Genomic DNA, 19,605 nt, shown 5'->3' on the forward strand with positions numbered 1-19,605 from the left:
CCTCTTCTTCTTTCAGCATGCCTTTGAGAGCAGTATTCTAAGCTTCCACAGATTCAAAATGCCCACATTATGTTTAGGGTCAACATGCTGTGGACTTCTATTAAAAAGAAGAAAGAGTAAGATGGTGCGGAAATTTGAGGGGAGCTCACACAGGACCTTTTCAAAAAGTTGCAGTGTGAAGTGTGCTTGTAACTTGAGCTCTGCAGTCTACTTATCAGTGAAGAGCAGAGACTGTAGGTCCTTAATACTAGAAACAACATGGCTTTCTTGGTTTGCAACACTTGTATTTTCATCCCATCCAACTTATTTTTCTTTCTTGTTCGTGGGAAGGAAAACTGTGCAGTGTTTAGTGTAAAAATCCTTTTGCACCTCTTTGGTTGGTTCTCTTTTGGCTCATCCCCCTGCTTCCCCACCTCCCTGCTGTGATGCAGACTGTAGCACTGGTATGAAATCAGGCAAATAAATTTATGAGAGGAAAAAATGCAGTGATAACCAAGGCTGCCTGTTTTCATTTACATTTTCCTCTTAAGGTTATTAATATTCCCTTTCGACCAAGCTGCAGGATCTATGTTTTAGCACAGGCACGATGCTGCTTTGTAAGATACCATTAACAGATACGGACAAAGGGCTTGGCAAGTTTTCTAGGAGTATAAACTCTAAAAAAAGCTGACTCTGCTATAGCTGCACTCACTGCCCCGTTGTGTTCGCTCTCCACAAATACTCTAATGGGCTTGCGTGTTCTGGCAGGAACTTGAACAGCCAATTTTAAGTCACTGTCTGAAAATGTTTTCTTCTAGAAAATTAATTCCTAAGTGTATGTAGCTGTGCAGTAAATCGTGTTTGCAGGGCTGAACTCTTCCATTCATGACAACAAAAAAATTCTGTTTAACCTATACACTTGTCACAGTTCAGCTAGTGCTTGCAGTAAATTTCCTGAGCTATAAGCTTAGATTTATCATACTAAAGCTGGCATAATTTTAAAAAGAGCTCACCAGCAGATGAGAAATTGAAGGCTGCAATCAGTTAATAATTTTATTTACTGATTACTTGTGGAAGTCTCCTGTGAGCTGTCTGTGAGTGGTGATAAGCAAAAAGAGAACACAGGGTAGGCACAACTGTGCAAGAAAGCCAGACTGGCAACACACTGAACTCTTTCAGCCAGGAGACTCAGTCTTGTGGAAAAACTAGACCCCATCACCCACCAGCAGACCACAAGAAATGCTTCTTCATTTATTCATTCACTCAATTTTAAAGCCATCCTTGCCTCAACAGCAGATTTTTCTTAGCATGTACGTGTCACTGACAGGGCAAGGTATGCCCCGTGCGCTTGCCAGAGCATCCTTTCTTGCCATTCCTGCGTGGCTGATGTACTTTCTCTTGCTGATCTGACTTTTCAGAGGCTATGTTAACACAGCTATCAAAATAATTTTGCTGAAAGTCACCTAGCAACCTCATGTGAGCAGAAAGTGGCTCTGCCAGAAAGAGCACACTTAGTACAGGGTGAACAGGGAATCCTCAGCAAATCGCAAATTTTGTTTGTATGTATACAGTAGGAGAAGATTTGCTAAAAAGTTTCATTGTTCTTATGTGTAATCTGCAAAGAAATCCATGTAATAGAAAAGCAGCCTATAATTTGTAGCAAATGAGTGTGCTTTGGGGAAAATCAATCAAATGCACTAAGACGTGTTCTCAACTCCTAAACTAATGATCCTTCCTGTGAGCAGCATGAAACACCGGCCAAGTCCCAGGTGGCATAAATCCTCAAGGTTTCAGTGGAGCTGTGACAGTTTATACTACCTCAACAGTACCCTAATTGTGCTTAAAACTTTTTAAGGTGGCAAGCAGTCAGCGTTTCAAAAGCCTCCTCCTTTCTAAGCAGTCCCAAAGCTAAACAAGCAAGTTTACTAGTTAGTGAGAAGAGAATGCCATATTTAATCTATAATCTTTCAGAGCTGATGTGCTTAAAAATAAAACCTCTGAAAATCTAATTTTGTCTTAAGAAATGCCAAGCAGCTGCGTAGAGGAGGCATTCATGGCTGGGACTTGAACCAACTGCTGTTAAGAGAGGAAATTAGGACCATTTTGTTACCCTGACAAAAATGAAATCTCTGAGAACAGTAATTCCTTTGCATAAAAATCAATAGTTTCAGCATGTTTTTAACATGGCATTTTGCTATGGAACATCTTAACAATAATTCAGTAAATCACTAGTACCGCATTAAATCAGCTGCTTGCTTTGAATGTTTAAGTGCAGAACTGCATGAAAGACGTGTAGTCAAACCAGAGAAAATCTCATAGTATCATTACTTCCTCACTTCTAAAGTAACTATGAAAGATCTGAAGATAGATATAGGTAAGAAGCATTGGCTTACATACAGCAGTTACAAACAGACCAAGATCCAAGTCTTTAACTCTAATCTGACAAGAACTTCTAGAAATTACCTCAGATTACCTATTTGCAAAATAAGGATAATATTAAACAGTGAGGGGAAATTATGAAGCAGTGATCTGCACAGTCCTATATAAGCACTAAATATCATTATTAAACAGATTCTGTAAAACAAAATACAAGGGAAAAAGGATATTTCTCTGCATTTCTGTTACATGCTGTTTTGAAGACTGAGAAGCGCAGACCATAATTCATCTTGATGTACATCATTTGGCAGTAGAAACACGTAATTCACAGGGGCATTACTTGTGTCAATGATATACAAAGGGCCAAAAAATTACTTTTACAGAAAATTCAATTCTTAAACCTGATTAACTTCTTTGCATTTAACCTTCTAAAAGATGCAGAATAGGAAATCCAAATCCAAATTACATAAGGAAAATATGTTTCAAAATTCTCTCTTGACATAACTTAAAGTTTAACTCTGTATCAGTTTGTCAGGGGATAGAATTTGCAAGCAATATCAATATAACAAAGCATTTGCTATCAGCTATAAACAGTACTATGTGTGCGCCTATGTTTTACACTGCCTAATCCCTGCTCAGTAATTAGAAATGTTGTGACAGTTCAGAAAATGAGAAATGACACTCTTGTATGTGCTCCAGAACACATCCACCGGAAGATCCACAGAAAAGGAACATTTTCCAAAAGGAAAACAAATAATTTATGTTTTACTTCATTGTAGATTCTCTGTAATGGATCCTGAACTAATTTTGAAGATGTTACGCTCAGCAGCTTATATTGGAACAAGGGTTCTTTGTGAGACTATTTAAAATCATGCTGGTGATACATAAAACCTTAATATTGAATGAACAAGTCAAAAAAGTTCTAGACAGCTAAATTCAGTTCTAGACAGTTAAGTTACCATCTTTCATGCTTTTGAAAGCAAATGTGACCCGCTAGGATGCTCTACTCTCTAAGACAAGTTCCATCTGAGTCCTCCAGCTGTGCCCTACCACTTACAGCTAAATCTGTAAATGATTTTTCGGCCTAACTGCCAAATTGAAACTTTGGCAGTGTGAAGGTTATAAAAAAAAAATATTTGTCTCTAGAAGAACACTATCACTGGACATTACCTAATTTTAATCTAAGTCATTTACAGGATATTTCAATTACCTAAGATGATTGGATATTAGTATTATAAAGCTCACTTAGATAGTTTGATGCAGGATCCCCTTTTTTCCTTAATCCAGACCAGGGTTAGATATAGTGCACTAAATTGCACAGAATACAGAATGAAACAGTTGCTTTCCAGAGCTGATGTCCACACTACATGTATTTTGAGGGCTCTGTATTACGAGCACTTGAGTCTAGTTCTGTGAACTGGATGCCAGTAGTGGCTGGGATGCATTAAATGAATTAACTTTATCTGAAAAAAATCCAGTTAGCACACTTGGACACTACTCCACAATGGGAATCCAACCACACTAGCTGGGCACTGTTCAGAGACTGACTTCAACAGGACACTCCTAATCCAAACTCTGATGCCGATGTGGAGGCACCCAAAGTCAACTACTGGGAAACAATGTGCTAAGTTTTCATCAGCATTTTGTATGTATTTAGAGGTGAGAAGAGTGAATATGAAAATGAGTTTGTGGTCAGCACAAGAGTTGTCAACACATGTCAACCCATGTCAACACATGGGTTCCTGCTATCCTTGGTGTGTCATAAATACAAGTTGCTCTAGTGTCTTTATTCCGGGGTTTTCTCTTATGTGAAAATGTAACCTGCAACTGTGGGAAAGACCTTGCACAAACACTGCTCACATGGGCATGGTTCCGCTCAGGGAGGAGACACAGCCAAGAAGTACAGCAGGAAAGCTCACCCAGCCTGTCCTTCTCTCTCTTCTTCTCAGGTTCTTAGTGTGTGTCCAGGCTCACGGTATTTAGTTGCTTAGCCTGGTCTGCATTAACATCGCCAAATGCTAAACTTGTGGAGAAATGGAGCCGAAAAGAGGGAGTGAAAAAAAGTGGGGAAAAAAAAAAAAAAAAGGCAGTAAGGAAGGAGGTCCCTTGCAACAGAGAGCAGATGCTGCAGAGCCCACGGAGGTTACCTGCCCTTGTCCCCTGTGCCATGAGCAAGGGTGACAAACGCTGTATGACAGCAATTACAGACGGAGGTACAGTGCTTACGCTCAGGGAGCCTGAACTGGACTTGCACAGAGAGACTAGGACATTTCCTAACTTTGGGGTATTTGATTTTTCAAAGTTTTGGTTTTCATACAGTTGTTTGGTTTATGTGACTATGTACTACTTCAGAAACGGATGTCAGCTTTTCAAATATGCTTTGGGGAAATACATGCTTACAGGAAAATGTTCAGTTCAAACAAAATTGCATAGTTCTCACAAAATTGTCCAGACCTTTTCGCAATTATGTTACATCATACATATAGTTTAAGCAACTCTGGATCATTTCACAGCTCGGCTTCTTATCTTTTTATAGTTCTGCTACTGTGGCTCCATTCTTTCCCATATGAAGAAACTTAATTAATATTTTACATCCTTACTAAATTGTGAATACAATTTACCATAACAGTACAGAAAATAGCAAATACACATTGTCCCCTGCCAACAGAAAATCCTTAACAGCTGTTTATTGCTCATTTGCAAAACATAAGAGCAATGGAATTCCATTACTTAGAGAAACTGGCTGTTCCATGATATCCTTGGCAACAAACACCACACTTATCTTTTTGAACAATAGACTCTCAAAGTTTCTCCAGCCTACAAAAATAAGACAGTGAAGAATACTTTTTCTTAACTGTAAAATGCTAAACAATGGGAACTGACTCACAATCAGCTGCATTTTGTTTCATGGAAACTAAACCCTTTCTCTCTCTCTTACCCCCAAAAAGAAATTTGCTCACTGCAAACTGCGAGAAACATTTCAAGCAACCATCTCTTTCACAGGAAGGACTTTTTATTGAGGTCAAGACTTTGGCAAAATGAGAAGAAATTCAACTGCAATCTGAGTAATATAAGAAGTTACAAGCAACGTTAAGGGAGTTACTTAGGTTTATACTAAACCATACAGAAATTGCAGAGCAGAATTTTTTCTAACTGTTCAAAACCTGGTTTTAAATACCAAGAAAAATAAAATCATGGTTGACACCACAGATATTTCACATATGGTTTTAACTAAATAACTTACAAGTTTCCAATAGCTTTACAAAGAAATATCTGCAGCATACCAGATAGATGCTAGCTCCTCAGAAAGTCAGGACATGCACATACCATCCATAATCTGGTTTCTATATTTAGGTAAGAACTATACCTAAAGCCATGAAGGTCAGCACTGAATCAAGTCAAGCATATTTTAACAGACATGTCTTCTAGGCAGTGTTTATCATGGTACATTTCTCCTAAGCCCACACTAAACATCATGCCATTTGAAGACCTCCGATGGAAGTCGCACTATTAAAAGAGACTGGATAGTGTATTCACATACCTCAATAATCCTGTCATGAATTTGTAGCCCTCCTTCCTTAGCAGCAGGCCCTGTGTCAACTATTTTCGATACAAAAATTCCTTCACTAGATGAACCATCTTGATTGTCCTTTAAGGATGAAAAGAAAAATATAGTATTGTACCTTGAACTAACTCTAATTTGCCCTCAGCTAAAACTCGTCCATGTCACAACAGTGCATGTAATTTGAAAGAAATATTCTTACTGATATCTTAATATGGAATTACTTTGTGCTAACAAGAACATCCGATACTCCCATTTTGAAAGATTAAACAACCAGGAATGGACTTCCATTAGGTACATTAGTTGCATGATAATAATTTTCCTTTGACTTAGGCCAGCTTGGCAGTAATCGTCATTACAATTATTCTTAATGTAAAATCCAGTGAGATGACAGGCTGTTTGCACATCAAACATAAGAACACAGTGCATTTTTATTTTTAGTTGCACAGCTCTTCCTCTGGAGGCTTAAAAATAAAACCATGAAAACCAACTTATACCTAACAAGGTATTTTCATATTCCTGTGTATTGTGTCACCAGCTTCTCCTAGTGCAGAACAATGTCTCAGAAAATTAAAAAACTAACTATAAAGAAAGAATAACTTTCAAGTGAATTTACTAGGAATAAATCATGATTAATGTCAGATTTCCAAGCGGCCAAGAAGTAGTTCTGAATACTTTCTAAATTACTAGGACAAGGTATAATCCACTCCTTGATCTAATTAAAGTCATATGCAGCAGCTCCAGCCAACAAGCATCCAGAAAAAATACATTAGTGAGTGTATGGTGCAGGAAACATCTGCTGAAATCACAGAATTCAAAAGTGGGTTGTCTAAGTTAGGTCCCTTCACCTGCACGGAGGGCTGCTTAATCTCTGGTGGAAAGGAGAGTAAATAACATTTTCTTAATGAACTGTAAATGGCCTAAAGCTGTGGGCCCTGAACTCATGCAACATCTTCAAAGTAGTATGGTCTGAGAAAGAGAAACATGGGTTTCACCATTTTGGGAGTGACCCTGCACCAATATTAGTATCGCTACCTGTGACAATGTGCAAGAATAAACACGTCGTGAAAGAAAAGACAGTGTAGTTAATAGACATCCAATACAAATCTGAATATAAGATTTGCTCTGAAAGAATCCCAAGAGAACCAAATGCTTGTCAGCAGCATTTTAACTCTAAGTGTTGACCTACATGCTTTTCCCAACTGGAAAGGGCAAACATATTTTAACAATTAACATACCACGCATGGTCGGCCACCAATAATATTAAATCCAAGAGAGCCAGCGTCACGATGAAGGACAAGAGTCAGTGCTTTAGTTTCTTCACCCTACAAAGAACAGATAAACATATTCAAAACATTTGTGTGCATTGGTAAGTAGGATAGATAATACCTCTATCCAGGTTTGTTGGGTTGCTTTCTTACTGTTTTTCCCCTAAGTAGTTTAGAGAAAAATGTTTAGAATAACTTTGTGGGAACAGTCAGCAGCTCCCAGGCTCCACGCTCCAGCCACCCCACCGCTCTCCAGCAGCATGTCTCTGCAAAACCCAGCCTGTAAGATTTATGTGTATTTTTTATTGAGATCTACAGTGAGACACTTAACAGCAACAGAAGATCTTTATATGTAATACTGGTTCCTGCAACTACTTGACCTAGTCATATGTGATGTGTTATGCAAAATACTCCATGTTTCCAGTAGTCAAATTCTTGACTTTTCCAATGCTTGAGGGTGACTGAATCTTAAGACTGCATTTTTATGTTGCTTCTGTCTAGCACTAGCTACATGACATTGTTTTAAACAGTATCCAACATGAAGTGTTATACAACAGAAATTCTCTGGTGAGTTTCAGAAAACAGCATTAAACTAAACTGCTACAAATTTTGCAAAAGGCCTAGGATGTCTGCCATAAAAATTTTTTTTTCTTTGGAATTTTAACACTAGCAAAACAGAAGTCTTCCATCTTTGAAAATCATTGTATTAATTCCCTAAAATATGAAATTCTGCAGTGAACAGTTCTGATTGGACAAAAAATACACAACAAAGATAGACTGGATGGACCTGTATTATTTGGGGGACTGTGTAAACATTGTCTGTTATCCTGTCCTCTTACCCCAGCTTGTTCCTAACTAGATACAAACTCATACAAAATGTCCTATATGACACAGTGATGCTACTTAGGTCTGTCAACTTTCATTTAAGACAAAAGTAAGTGCGTGTACTGTTAAAGACAACTAAATCCTCACAATGTACTAACTTCAATTTCAATCAAGTGGCTGTTATTTACAGCACAACACTATAGAACTATACAAACAACAGCAGAACACTACAAAAGCCATTTGAGTAACAATTTTTTTTTTTTAGAAATTGGAATAGGATTGGTATGTTGTACGTCTACAGATATGTATGAACCTTGCTACCTCCAAGATCTTTTTCTTTGTTTTATCCAAAGGGTGAAAAAGTTATGAACACAAAAAAGTTTGAGGAAGTTATCTTACAAGTCTGGTTTTCATAACCAATTAATGACAAAAATTGCAACAGTTACATTGTAATTCAATGCAGATGTTTTTAGTTTGTGCATTTTTCTTCTAACATGTCAATTTGAAGTTGTCAATCAAATATTAATGTCTATTAAACTCATAAAAAATGTCAAAGTAATCCTGGATTACTGAATTACTCCTACAGATTTGGGGATGATAACAAAGCCCAATTCCCTGCCAGTGTAAACTGGCAGAGCTCCACTGACCGCATGCTCAGAGCTCCACCGCTGGGGAGCTGCACCAACATACTCCACCTGAAAATTTGGTTTACAATTTTCGCGTCAGTTTGCGATCATTATCTTTCCTGTCGAATTATAAATAGACTTGGACCCGATACAGAACATGAATAAACTCTGACTGATTTTACGTGAATTTGCCTACACTCTGCATCAGTGAGAATCGGGTATCCAGAAGAGGTCTGAAAAATGAAGTAAAGGCTATTTCCCTACAAGTCTTCAGGCCCAGACCTCAGACAGGATTTCGAGGAACAAATTTCCAGTGCTGTGAGACTGCTTTCAGGGACTGATGATTCAGCATTTGAAAGACAAGGACAAGCTAGTGCCACTGTTTACTTTCCCTATTACGCCTTTTTGAAGGCAAATAAATTAGAACAATCAAGAAACAATTATGACATTGCTCTCAAGACACTTTCAGTAATTAAAGTTGAATGTTTTCATTAAAGCCTCCTTACATGATTATGATTTGATGCTTTTATACCTAGCAGAACAAGTACTAAAGCAGGTGGGTTTGAATGAGTGAGTCAAAGCTTGTGGGGAAGAAAAAAAACAAATGTGTTTTTTTGTAGCTACTCCTGGAAAACATCCGCAGGGGTTTTAAAGAAACTTTCCAGCCAGTTCTGATGGGTTTGTGCTCTGTCTCCATCCTCTCCACCGCAGCAGTCGTGTTACAGAGCACAACCCACATGCCACTGCAGAGCATTAATCCCACCATCTGTGCAGAATGTCCCAGCACCAGGGAGGCAGCAGCGTGTTTACTTTAACACTCGGTTACTTTTGCAGATTCACCTCTCAAGTCTTCACAATTTCTTTCACAATCTTCTTTGCTTCAGAAGGAAGACACGATGCAAATGATTTTTCCAGGGCTCTGCCTTTCTTTACCCCTCAAACATGTCTCACGTTCCAGCGAAACAATCATTAAACAGTGAGGTAACTGTGGAAATGCAGTGGCCAGCATCCAGCCCTGCCCCGTCATCTGGTTCGGCAGCAGACCTGATGGTTACTGGCATGTTGTATTCCCACAGCTGAACAGAACTCTTAAACATAATTCTTGAAATTACTGTGCTTCCCAGCTGAGTAATGTGGAGCTAATAGATTGCCTTTCCCTTTAGATACTGGAAGATTAATTTCTTTGGTAGTGCTGCGGCTAAGAAGGTCTGTCTTTGTTACAGGAAGCACTTCAGCTTCTTGTTTACTGGTGAAAGGGCTGCCAGGACCAGCTGGGTGGACCCTGCTTGGGAAAAAAAATATCATCTTGTTTTAAAGGACTTCATCTGGCTCTTAGGGAATTAAAACTTGTTTTACCACCTCCACAGAGGTATGAAACCAGAGGTCCTAAATACTGAATCATAAACTGGTTCCTGTATGTCTGATACATTTACTGAAAGTCCGTCCCTGCCTGGGGTCATCAGCCTGCACCATGAACTGCTCCCGATTCTCCCTCACTCATTTCTTCCCAAAGGACTTTGACGGCTGTGTACATAAAGGAACGACCAGATCCGCTTATCAATAGGTGTGAACAGTGGTATGTTTCCGCAAGGATTAAGCATTGTTTGAATAGTATGAGGTTTTTCTTGATTATTTAGACTTTGATGTTTCAGGACTGACATGTCTTGATCAAAGGAAATACTAATTTTGAGTAAAACACACCACCTTCCCTACCACTCCCTCCTCGAGCTTGTCCACAATAAACCTCACCTCTTCCCACCGAGGAATAAATAGTCGCTCTCTGAATAAACCTTCAAACTTGTCTTTTGGAATAAGCGTAGATCAGATATCCAGTAAATGCACAGTGAAATGAAAATGCTCCCTCAGTGGCAAAGAGTACACATGGAAAACACAACGGGAGTCACTGAAGGCACATCTGTCTGTTTAAGGAACTTACAAAATTGCGAGATATTTACAGATGAGTGTGTGTATAAAATATTTCATGTATGTCTTCTCTCAAAATAGTTATGACAGTGTTATAGAACTCACTCCAGGGACGGGAGACTGAAGCACAGGAAGGTGATGTGATTCATCCAGTATCACAAAGGAAGTCTATGCTAAGACAAACCCACACCTGGGTCTCCCAAGCTGCTGAAAAAGTTTGCCCCAGCCAAAAGACCACAAATTTGGGTCTTTAATGAATGGCCTAATGTCCCTCAACATCATATTCTCCCTTAAACTAAGCATTTGAAGAGAACTGTATGAAGGCATTTCTTCTGTTTTGACTAGAGGATATGTCATCTGATTTATTCTAGATCGGTTTGACATCTGTAGCAACAACCAACGATCAGGCAGGGAAGTCAGAAGATTCTTTTTCTTCATCAGCTGAGGAGCCAGAACATCCTACAGTAAGTTTTGCAATTACCACATCTCACCTATGAACCCAGATAGTTACTGCTAGGCCTACTTGTGTTTTCACACAGACTGAACAATTACATCTTACAATAAAATACATGAAATATGAATAATGATGATAATTAAATAATGACAGCAAAGGCGCTGCAGGCTTTAAATATGCAATTGCTTCTGAAATGGAATCTTTTATTGCACATTATCATACATGTAATCCATGTGTTCAGGGACCTAGCCCTTAGGCAAGTACGTATGCCCTGGTGAGTGCTACAGTCTGCAGGGTGCGCTGCACAGCCTGTGCTACCGTCTCTGAGAAAATAAACCCCCCCCCCCCCCCCCGAGTCAAAACTTGGAAGCATGCCACAGCCCAAAATTGGTAAAGCATCCCCTGCACTAGGTGATTACCGTGGGTCTTTTAAAAAACTCTCTAGTGCACAAAGATGCAAGTTTCCTGATTGTACTTCTTTGGGAGCTGGGCAGACTAAAGCTGTTAGTATTGGAAAGCTGCCCAAAATGCTGTGAAAGACATGTAATTGATTGACCGCTAAACCACAAGTCTGTGGTGACATGACACCTTCCAGCTTTCTTCATATTAGGTCCTGCTTCAGAAAACTGTATAACAGCCTTTTGTAATACGGCTGAAAACGAGCGCAGTCCTCCAGCCAGCTCTATCCATAAATTTGATATAAAGTACTGCTGGAAACTATGTACCATGCACATTTACAACTATGTGAAGTAGCACCTTTCGTCCCAATAGCAGCTCGTGACACATTAGAGAGTGCAAAATAACGCAAACCCAACATTATCAACGCTAGCCACAAAGAAATGCAGGAGGGGCAGTGTGAGAATAAAGGCGTGCCGTTGGGATCAGAGCAGAGACAAGGAGGTAGAGATTCAGCGAGATGATTTCCGACAGCAGGGCTGTACGGAGGGCTTTCCTACCACCAGCAGTGCCAGAGGGAGCAGGGGCAGCTGTGTGCTAAGCTGTGGGAGCAGAGAGCTCTGCAGCGTGCCCGTGCAAAGTACAGGGGCTGCAGGAAGAGGAGGAGACAGAAGAGAACTGTCCTGGATCTTGACATGAATGTGAATTCCCCGTTTAATAGTTTTACTAAGATTTTAACCAGCACCACACCCAGCACTGCCAGAAGTTAAAGCAGTACATTCAGTATTAAAATATTCTTTCTGGTTTGAGTTAGCAAAACATGGTGGGTTGTTTTGCCCTGGATTTCTAAAAAGAAGAAAGGAAAGAAACAGAAGAGACCCTATCATGAAGTTTTGTTTCCTTTGCACAGCTTTTAAAGCCTCAACATTACCAAAGGTGTGAATACAGATGTTTGACAGTTTTGAACAGTTTTAATACTGCTGTGTCTGTGGTAGCACATTCCAGGTCACGGGGAGGACTCTGAATGTCTTCATTTAAAAGATAATTGGCTTCTAGGGCTTCCCTCGCTGGGGAGCCTCATTCCAATTAAAACTTAGGGATTGTTGTAGCTCTGGCTTTTGATTCTGGTCATTTTATAAATGGTCTAATTCTGAGGGGCTGAAGTCAAGTTAATTTTTCTCCTCCTAAATTGAGCTTTTGAAGAACCCTGCGTGACTGGAAAAAAAACGCAAGTACACAGCAGACGCCTTGTATTTGGACACGGATGTTACAAAGGTGATGGCTTCAGACCATGGAACAGCTGGTGGGGCGTCCAAGTTGCGTAATAGTTAATCCTAAAGTCTGCATTTTGTAGGAAGCCGTATTCGGGGACCCTGGGTGAGCGAAGGGTCTGGGTCACAACAGCCTCTTCCCATTCACTTCGCTTTGTGTTACTCCCGAGGGTCGATTTCTGGTAGTGTAACACCATTTCCAGCCCTGGAAATTCCAGTTTTGCTGTTTAGAGGTTTCTTCGGGGAAGAGAACCAAGAAAAAAAATAGTAATACCGTGACCTTGGTATTTTGATGTGTGAGTTGCCATATGGTGTCCAGACACCGATGATGGTCACACTGGAAAAAATACGTATCTGGAAACCGGTACGTTACGGCGATTAAAAGCCAAAGCTCAGGTATTTCAAAGGATTTCAACGCTCCTCGGGACAAGTCGCGCTCCCCGATGCGCCCACAGCCCGGCGGAGAGACCCCACTCGGGGCTGAGGGCGCCCCGGGCGCCCCCTCTCCCTCGCAGAAACCCGCGGGGACGCCCCTCCGCGGCCCGACACCGCTGCTGAGGGGCGCCTGGGGAGGGCGGCGGACGGGACCACCCCGGCTCTCCACCCCCCCCCACCTTCCACGCCGCGAGTGGGGAACCCTCCCCCGGGCGGCCCCACCGCAGGGCCCTTACCTTGCCGGGGGAGGCGGCGCGGTGACGGGCCAGGGCGTCGAGGCGGGCGCTGTATTGCGTGAAACGCTTCTGGTAGCGCAGCGCCGTCACCTGCAGCTCCAGCTGCGCCGCCGCCAGTCGCGACAGCAGCGACTGCTCCCGCTTCCCGGCGCGCAACGCCTCCTTCTTCAGAGCCTTCTCCAGCGCGGCCGCCCGCGCTTGCAGCGCGGCGCCGTGGGCGCGGAGGGCGCGGAGGCAGCCGTGGCCGCCGGCTCGGCGCTCGCCGTGGGTGAGCATCAAACCGCAGCCCTGCTCGCAGAGGCCGGCGGGCCGCGCCTCGCAGCGCTCCCGCATGTGCGTTTCCACGTCGCGGAGGTTGAGGACCTGGCGGCAGCCGCGGTTGCGGCACTTGGCGGGGGAGAAGTCGCAGGTCTCGGCGTGCTCGCCCAGGTGTTGCAGCGGTACCACCGCCTCGCAGCCCCGCGCGTGGTTGTCGCATTTGATGTCCAGCTTAAGGATGAGGCTTTTCAAGGGCAGGACGTGGTTGAGCTCCTTGGTGGAGATGCGCTGGCAGTTGACGGGGCAGCTGCCCTGCTGCACCACCCAGGGCAGCACGCAGCCGGCGCAGAAGACGTGGCCGCAGGGGGTGGTCAGCGGGTCCTCCAAAACTTTGTTGCACAGGTTGCATTTGAAGTCGGGATCCACGTCCCCGTTGAAGCGATCCAGCTCGAACCCCATCCTCCTTCCGTTTTGCCAGAAAAAAAACCCAAACAAACAAGCGGGGGGAAAAAAAAAAAAGAAAAAAAAAAAGAGCCCAGCCAAAGTAACCGAAGTGCGGAGAGGGGGCGGGAGAAAAAAATAATAATAATAATAAATAAATATCGAGCAGCTACCGGTGCCGCGGAGCCGCCGCGGCCGCTCGCTGCCCGCGCCCGCCTCGCGCCGCTCTCCCCGCCTGCGCACAGCGCCGCCGCGCGCTGCCCGCCCCGTCACGCCCCCGGCCCCGCCCCCCCGGGACGCCCCGGGGGTCCCCGTGTCCGTCCCGTCCCGTCCCCCCCCCCCCGCGGCGCAGCGAGGGACAAGGGTCCTTTTGTTTCGGGGAGGTGGTGGGCGCCGGCCCCGCGTCCCCCCGCAGGTAACCGGGAGCGCGGGGGTGGGAGGGGGCGGGCGGGGTGTGGCGGAGGGGAGGGGGGGAGGAGGGGAGAGCTCCCCGGGCGGGCGGCGGGAAGCCGTGTGGGGAGCGAGGAGCTGAGGGGAGGCGAGGCGGGAGGAGGGCATAAACCCATCACGTCTAACGCGCCGTCGGTGACAAACCGGGCGGCTCGCTCGGAGGGGAGCGACGGGGCCCGGGGGTGGGCACGGGCAGAATCGGGGGGTGGGGGGTGTGGAAGGAGATCTGAGTCCCCCCAGGGCCTCGGGGCGCTGCTCCCATCTCGGGCTGCCCGCGCCTCGGTGAGGCGTCCCCACCCCGCCGGCGGGAGGAGGGCGGAGGGCACAGTCTGCCAGCGCTGCTCACCCTGCAGGGAAAGGGACACGTTATGCCCGTGTTTGCGTCGCCTGTTAACGTCCCGTTAATGCCGCTTGGAAGGGAGGGAGATCACAAAAGGTTACCGCTTTCGATATCTGTTTCTGCCTGGAGATGATTTAAAAGCTCCCCAGAATATGCTATAAAAAGCTAGCCAGACCACACCTGAAGTACCAGACGTAGCATTAGGCAAAACCAATTTCTCTTACAAGGCAGATATTCAAGCCCTGAGAAAAGCAATAAAAGAGAACAGCTCTGCTCGCTGTGGATGGTGGAGCAGAATTCTCACGTGCACCAAAGCCACATACCAGCTCGATTGTGCGCTTAATGGGTTTTGCTTTATGGCAAAGTGGAAGCCCAAACTCGAAACTTCAGTTTCAGATGACCTTCAGTATATGCCTATTATATCACGGTAAAATGATTTTCTGAATGTCTGGGATGATTATTTGTCTGGTGGTGACCTTTAGAAGGTAACAGACTAGTGGTTACACAACTATGTTCCCACTTCAGTCTCAGGCAAGTAGTTTTTACTATTAAGGGTTTTCACTTTTCAAATATGAATTCCATCTGTAGTGCTCATTTCATTCTAGTTATTAATGTTCCATAAAGCTTAAGGTTGCTTTGGCTGTACACATCACCCTACTGAAGAAAGTGTGCATCCCATATTTAGGGTTAATACCTAGCTAAGGAATTTTTTACAGATTTTTCCCTTAAAAAAAAAAAAAGAAGAAAAGATGTAATACAGGACTGAGTGTGCAGGTTTCCTGTTAACTCTGTCTGAAGGTCATGCGCAGTCCAGGGCCGTGGTGATAAAGTTTAATTAATACATGTATATTACTGACTTTCTGATTATTCTATTTGATCTATAGCAGTGATTCCCATACTTTCTTCTTGTACTTCACTGCCTTTTTCCTCTTCCTGATCCCTGCCTCCTCAGGATTCCTCTTCTCACCAGTCTTTATTCCCCTTTCTCCTGCTACAAGGCTGCGCCTCTTTCCTCCCTCCAGCCACCTGGACCCCCGGCCGCACACTCTGCTGATTCTCCACGCTTCGTCTCTAATGTCGGCACGCTTCACTAGTAGGACACCGTTGTTCCGCAGTTTGTCACAAAAGCTTGGATAGCTGTCACTAATCACAGCATCTATTATTTTCCATGGGCATCTTATCTGAAATAAAACTTCAAATTACATGGTCTGGGGATGCACATAGTACAAATGAACGACTTGAGCGTCGGTGTTCATTTCGGTAACTGCTGTATCAGACCTCGTCTGATGGGGAAACCCATCAGTGCAACTATTTCTGAATAGGCTGTTTTAAGATAACTTAAATTAGTGCCTCATATGACCACCATCTTATGACCTTCTTTACATGAGTTTATAAAGTGCCTCATGCATTCAGGATGGTTGTAAATAGAAATAGAAATACACTGCTTCCTTCAACGATAGCTGTAGCAGTTTTGGTTTAGTATTTCAAAGTTGTCGCTACAGGATGCTTGAGGCCGTTCCTGTTGAAGCCAGAGGCAGAGCTTTTATTGATTTCAACGAGAATGACGTCGGTCCTGGGTTCCTTAGGCTATTTGAAACTATACAAATATTTGGATGGAAAATAAGGGCAAGAACTTGAATAACATTTTCATTTGGAGTCATGGCTAGGCAGATGGTGTGCTGAATTCTGTGATATACTTTATTGTGACATTTATGTAGGAATAGATACTTTATTTATAAATTAAAACTTTTGAAGGCCACTGCAGTTTTGGATTTAGACTACAGTTTAGAGTGCTGACAGGGAATTGAAGTTCCCCTCTCCCTGCTGCCATTATCCACAGGAGAAGGCACAAATAGAGCTTTCCCTGCTGGGGACACTTACATTTCCGTTCTCCCTTGAAAAAAATGTTTAAAAAGCAGCCTCTCAACATGAGCCTTTAATGTTATTTTCAAAGGCTGAGACTTGAAACTGAAAAGAGGTTTGGTTTCCAGTGTATTGCCACCAGGGCTGAAATTACATTGCCACAGCTAAGGAAGGTCCTTTTTATTTAGTCCATTCTCTCATCAGCAGAGGTAGTGTGCTGGGGTGGGACCAGTCCTGGACGGTTATGGCTCTGTCATTTAACTTTGCTATCCTGTCATAAGAAGGGTGAGGGCATGTTGGTTTGTACTTTGGGATGTAGCACAGACACAATGCCAACTCTCAAAGGTCTGCAAAACTGAGGTTTTTGCAGCAGGTTTAATTCAGTCTTTTTTTTCCTGCTGCTATGAAGATTCCAGTCGCACAGAAAATCAAAATGCAATTTGATTGGAAGTTCTTCCTCATCTTTATTTGCCTTTTGTTCATAAAGGTTAGCATCATTTTACAATTAATTATGAGATCTTTGCAAGGAACCTGATTTTTTTTACATCAGTTTGCCCTTAAAAAAGTAGAAACCATGAGGTAATGCAGAGAAAGATTTGAATCCGTCTCCATGGCAATCACCTGTGGCATTCTTCTGCCTTACTTGATTCTGACAAAGCCCCTAAGGTTAACAGGACATGTCCAATGTAACATGGTCTCCCCGTGCACTCAGTTCATGAGTTGGAGCCTTTTGAAAGCTGAAACTCGCAGTGGTTCTGGGAATATTTAAAATGTTTAGTGTATTTAGAATATGCGCAGTATATTTAAAATGTATCTAAAATGTCAAGATCTTCTCAACATTCTGTTCATTGCTAAGCACTGAAGCGCTTCAGTACAGAGTTACAAATTTGAAAGATTCTGTGTTCTATGACATTTTATGACCTTTCTTGTACTATGTATGTTTTACATGTTTTTCTTCATCTACCTGTGTAGCTCCTATCATTAAAATTCAAGTAAACTTGCCTCAATCCGTTATTTTTGCTGCTGGTAGAAATGTAAGTTTGCATTAATAGAAGATACACAGAAGAGCTGGTGAATGTGGACCAAATAAAATGTCCATCTTCTAATCGTCAGTATCAACCATAGTAGAGATGGTTTATAATGATAATGGTTTATATGACATTTATATTAAGTATTTTGCAAAAGGTTAGACTGGTTTGGCAGTCAAGCTAGGATTTCAGGGTTTTACATGTACAAGCATCGAAACAACATTAAAATGGATGCTTAGAAGTAAATAGTATATTCCCAACAGAACAAGCTGCATCAAAAATCCAAATCAAATTGCTCTCTTTCAGAAGAAACATTAAGTTCATGAACATGAAGTTCAACAAGGCCAAGGGCAAGGTCCTGCACATAGGTCGGGGCAATCCCAAGCACAAATAAAGGCTGGGCGATGAGTGAATTGAGAGCAGCCCTGAGGAGAAGGATTTGGGGATGTTGGTTGATGAGAAGCACAACATGACCTGGCAGCAACGTGCATTTGCAGCCCAGAAACCCAGCTGTGTCCTGGGCTGCATCAAGAGCAGTGTGGCCAGCAGGTTGAGGGAGGGGATTCTCCCCCTCTGCTCTGCTCTCGTGAGACCCCCCCTGCAGTGCTGTATCCAGCTCTGGGGGCACCAACATCAGAAGGACACGGACCTGCTCGAGTGGATCTGGAGGAGACCACAAAGATGATCGGGGGGCTGGAGCACCTCCCCTGTGAGGACAGGCTGAGAGAGTTGGGTGTGTTCAGCCTGGAGAAGAGAAGGCTCCGGGGAGACCTTAGAGGAGCCTCCCAGTACTTAAAGGGGCTACAGGAAAGGTGGGGAGGGACTCTTTATCAGGGGTGTAGGGTTGGGATGAGGGGTAAAGGTTTTAAACTGAAAGAGGGCAGATTTGGATTAGATGTAAGGTAGAAATTCTTCCCTGTGAGGCCCTGGCACAGGTTGCCCAGAGAAGCTGTGGCTGCCCCCTCCCTGAAAGGGTTCAAGGCCAGGTTGGACGGGGCTTTGAACAACCTGGTCCAGTGGAAGGTGTCCCTGCCCATGGCAGGGGGGTGGGAACTAGAGGATGTTTAAGGTCCCTTCCAACCCAAACCATTCTGTGATTCTATGTTTTAAGTAAGAAGTAAAAGCACATGAGCATCCTTTCTTGACATGTTCCGTACATACTTCTGCGTGGTTCATTAAGAGCTACTTCACTGCCTCAGAAATCTAGCTGTATTCAGCCACATTCTTGAAGGACTGGCATCATTTGAACATATTTCATAACTGGCTTCCTTGTCATCTCTTCACATAGCTAAAGTCATAGTATAGTTTATATTTTATTTGTAAATAATTGACAGGCAAGGTCCACAAGATTTTGGCTATAAGTACACTTTCCTGTATTAATATGGATAGAAACAAATATAAAATAATGCTGTTATTTCTGGGGCTTTTTAGGAAATTTGATCAGTCTGCCATGTGGTGTGCTCTTTGTCTGAATAGTTACATAAATTCACCACTACAATATCTGAGAGTCTTGAAGTTATTTATTATACATTTTATTATGAACAATCCTCTTTGTGGTAGGCGAGAGTTAGCCATGTTTTAAGACTGGGCTTAATGAAATGTGAGATAATAGAAGTGCCCGTTGTAATTCAGTAAGGCTTTAGCTGAGTGCTAGAAACTGAATTCTGCTTTTCCTGAGCCATTCTTCATGTGATATTGGAGCCAGTTTTGGTGAGCAGTTGCTTTTTATGAGTAAGTCTGTGATTTGAGTACAAGACTGAGGCCCAGACCTCACCACTGCTTGCCTGAAACTACACAAGGATTCCAAATTTCACTGGAGGCTACATCCCAGAAAGCATTCAGTATGTGGTCCTATGGCCACAAATTCTGCAGCT

At 43.1% G+C, this 19,605-nt stretch overlaps 1 protein-coding gene across 1 annotated transcript in view; it reads right to left on the bottom strand.

The window, feature by feature from the left end:
* PDZRN3 (PDZ domain containing ring finger 3) overlaps positions 1-14,349 on the bottom strand; it is a 149,093-nt gene extending 134,744 nt beyond the window's left edge. Inside the window, exons 1-3 of the mRNA XM_074879164.1 lie at positions 13,352-14,349; positions 7,156-7,242; positions 5,897-6,004 (exon numbers count right to left, since the gene is read on the bottom strand). Of these exons, the coding sequence (XP_074735265.1) occupies positions 5,897-6,004; positions 7,156-7,242; positions 13,352-14,068 (912 nt within the window). The 5' untranslated portion in view covers positions 14,069-14,349. The remainder of the gene's footprint in view (positions 1-5,896; positions 6,005-7,155; positions 7,243-13,351) is intronic.
* Between the last annotated feature and the right edge of the window lie 5,256 nt (positions 14,350-19,605).

This window comes from Strix uralensis, chromosome 10 (assembly GCF_047716275.1).
Source record: "Strix uralensis isolate ZFMK-TIS-50842 chromosome 10, bStrUra1, whole genome shotgun sequence".
NCBI classification, from domain to species: domain Eukaryota; kingdom Metazoa; phylum Chordata; class Aves; order Strigiformes; family Strigidae; genus Strix; species Strix uralensis.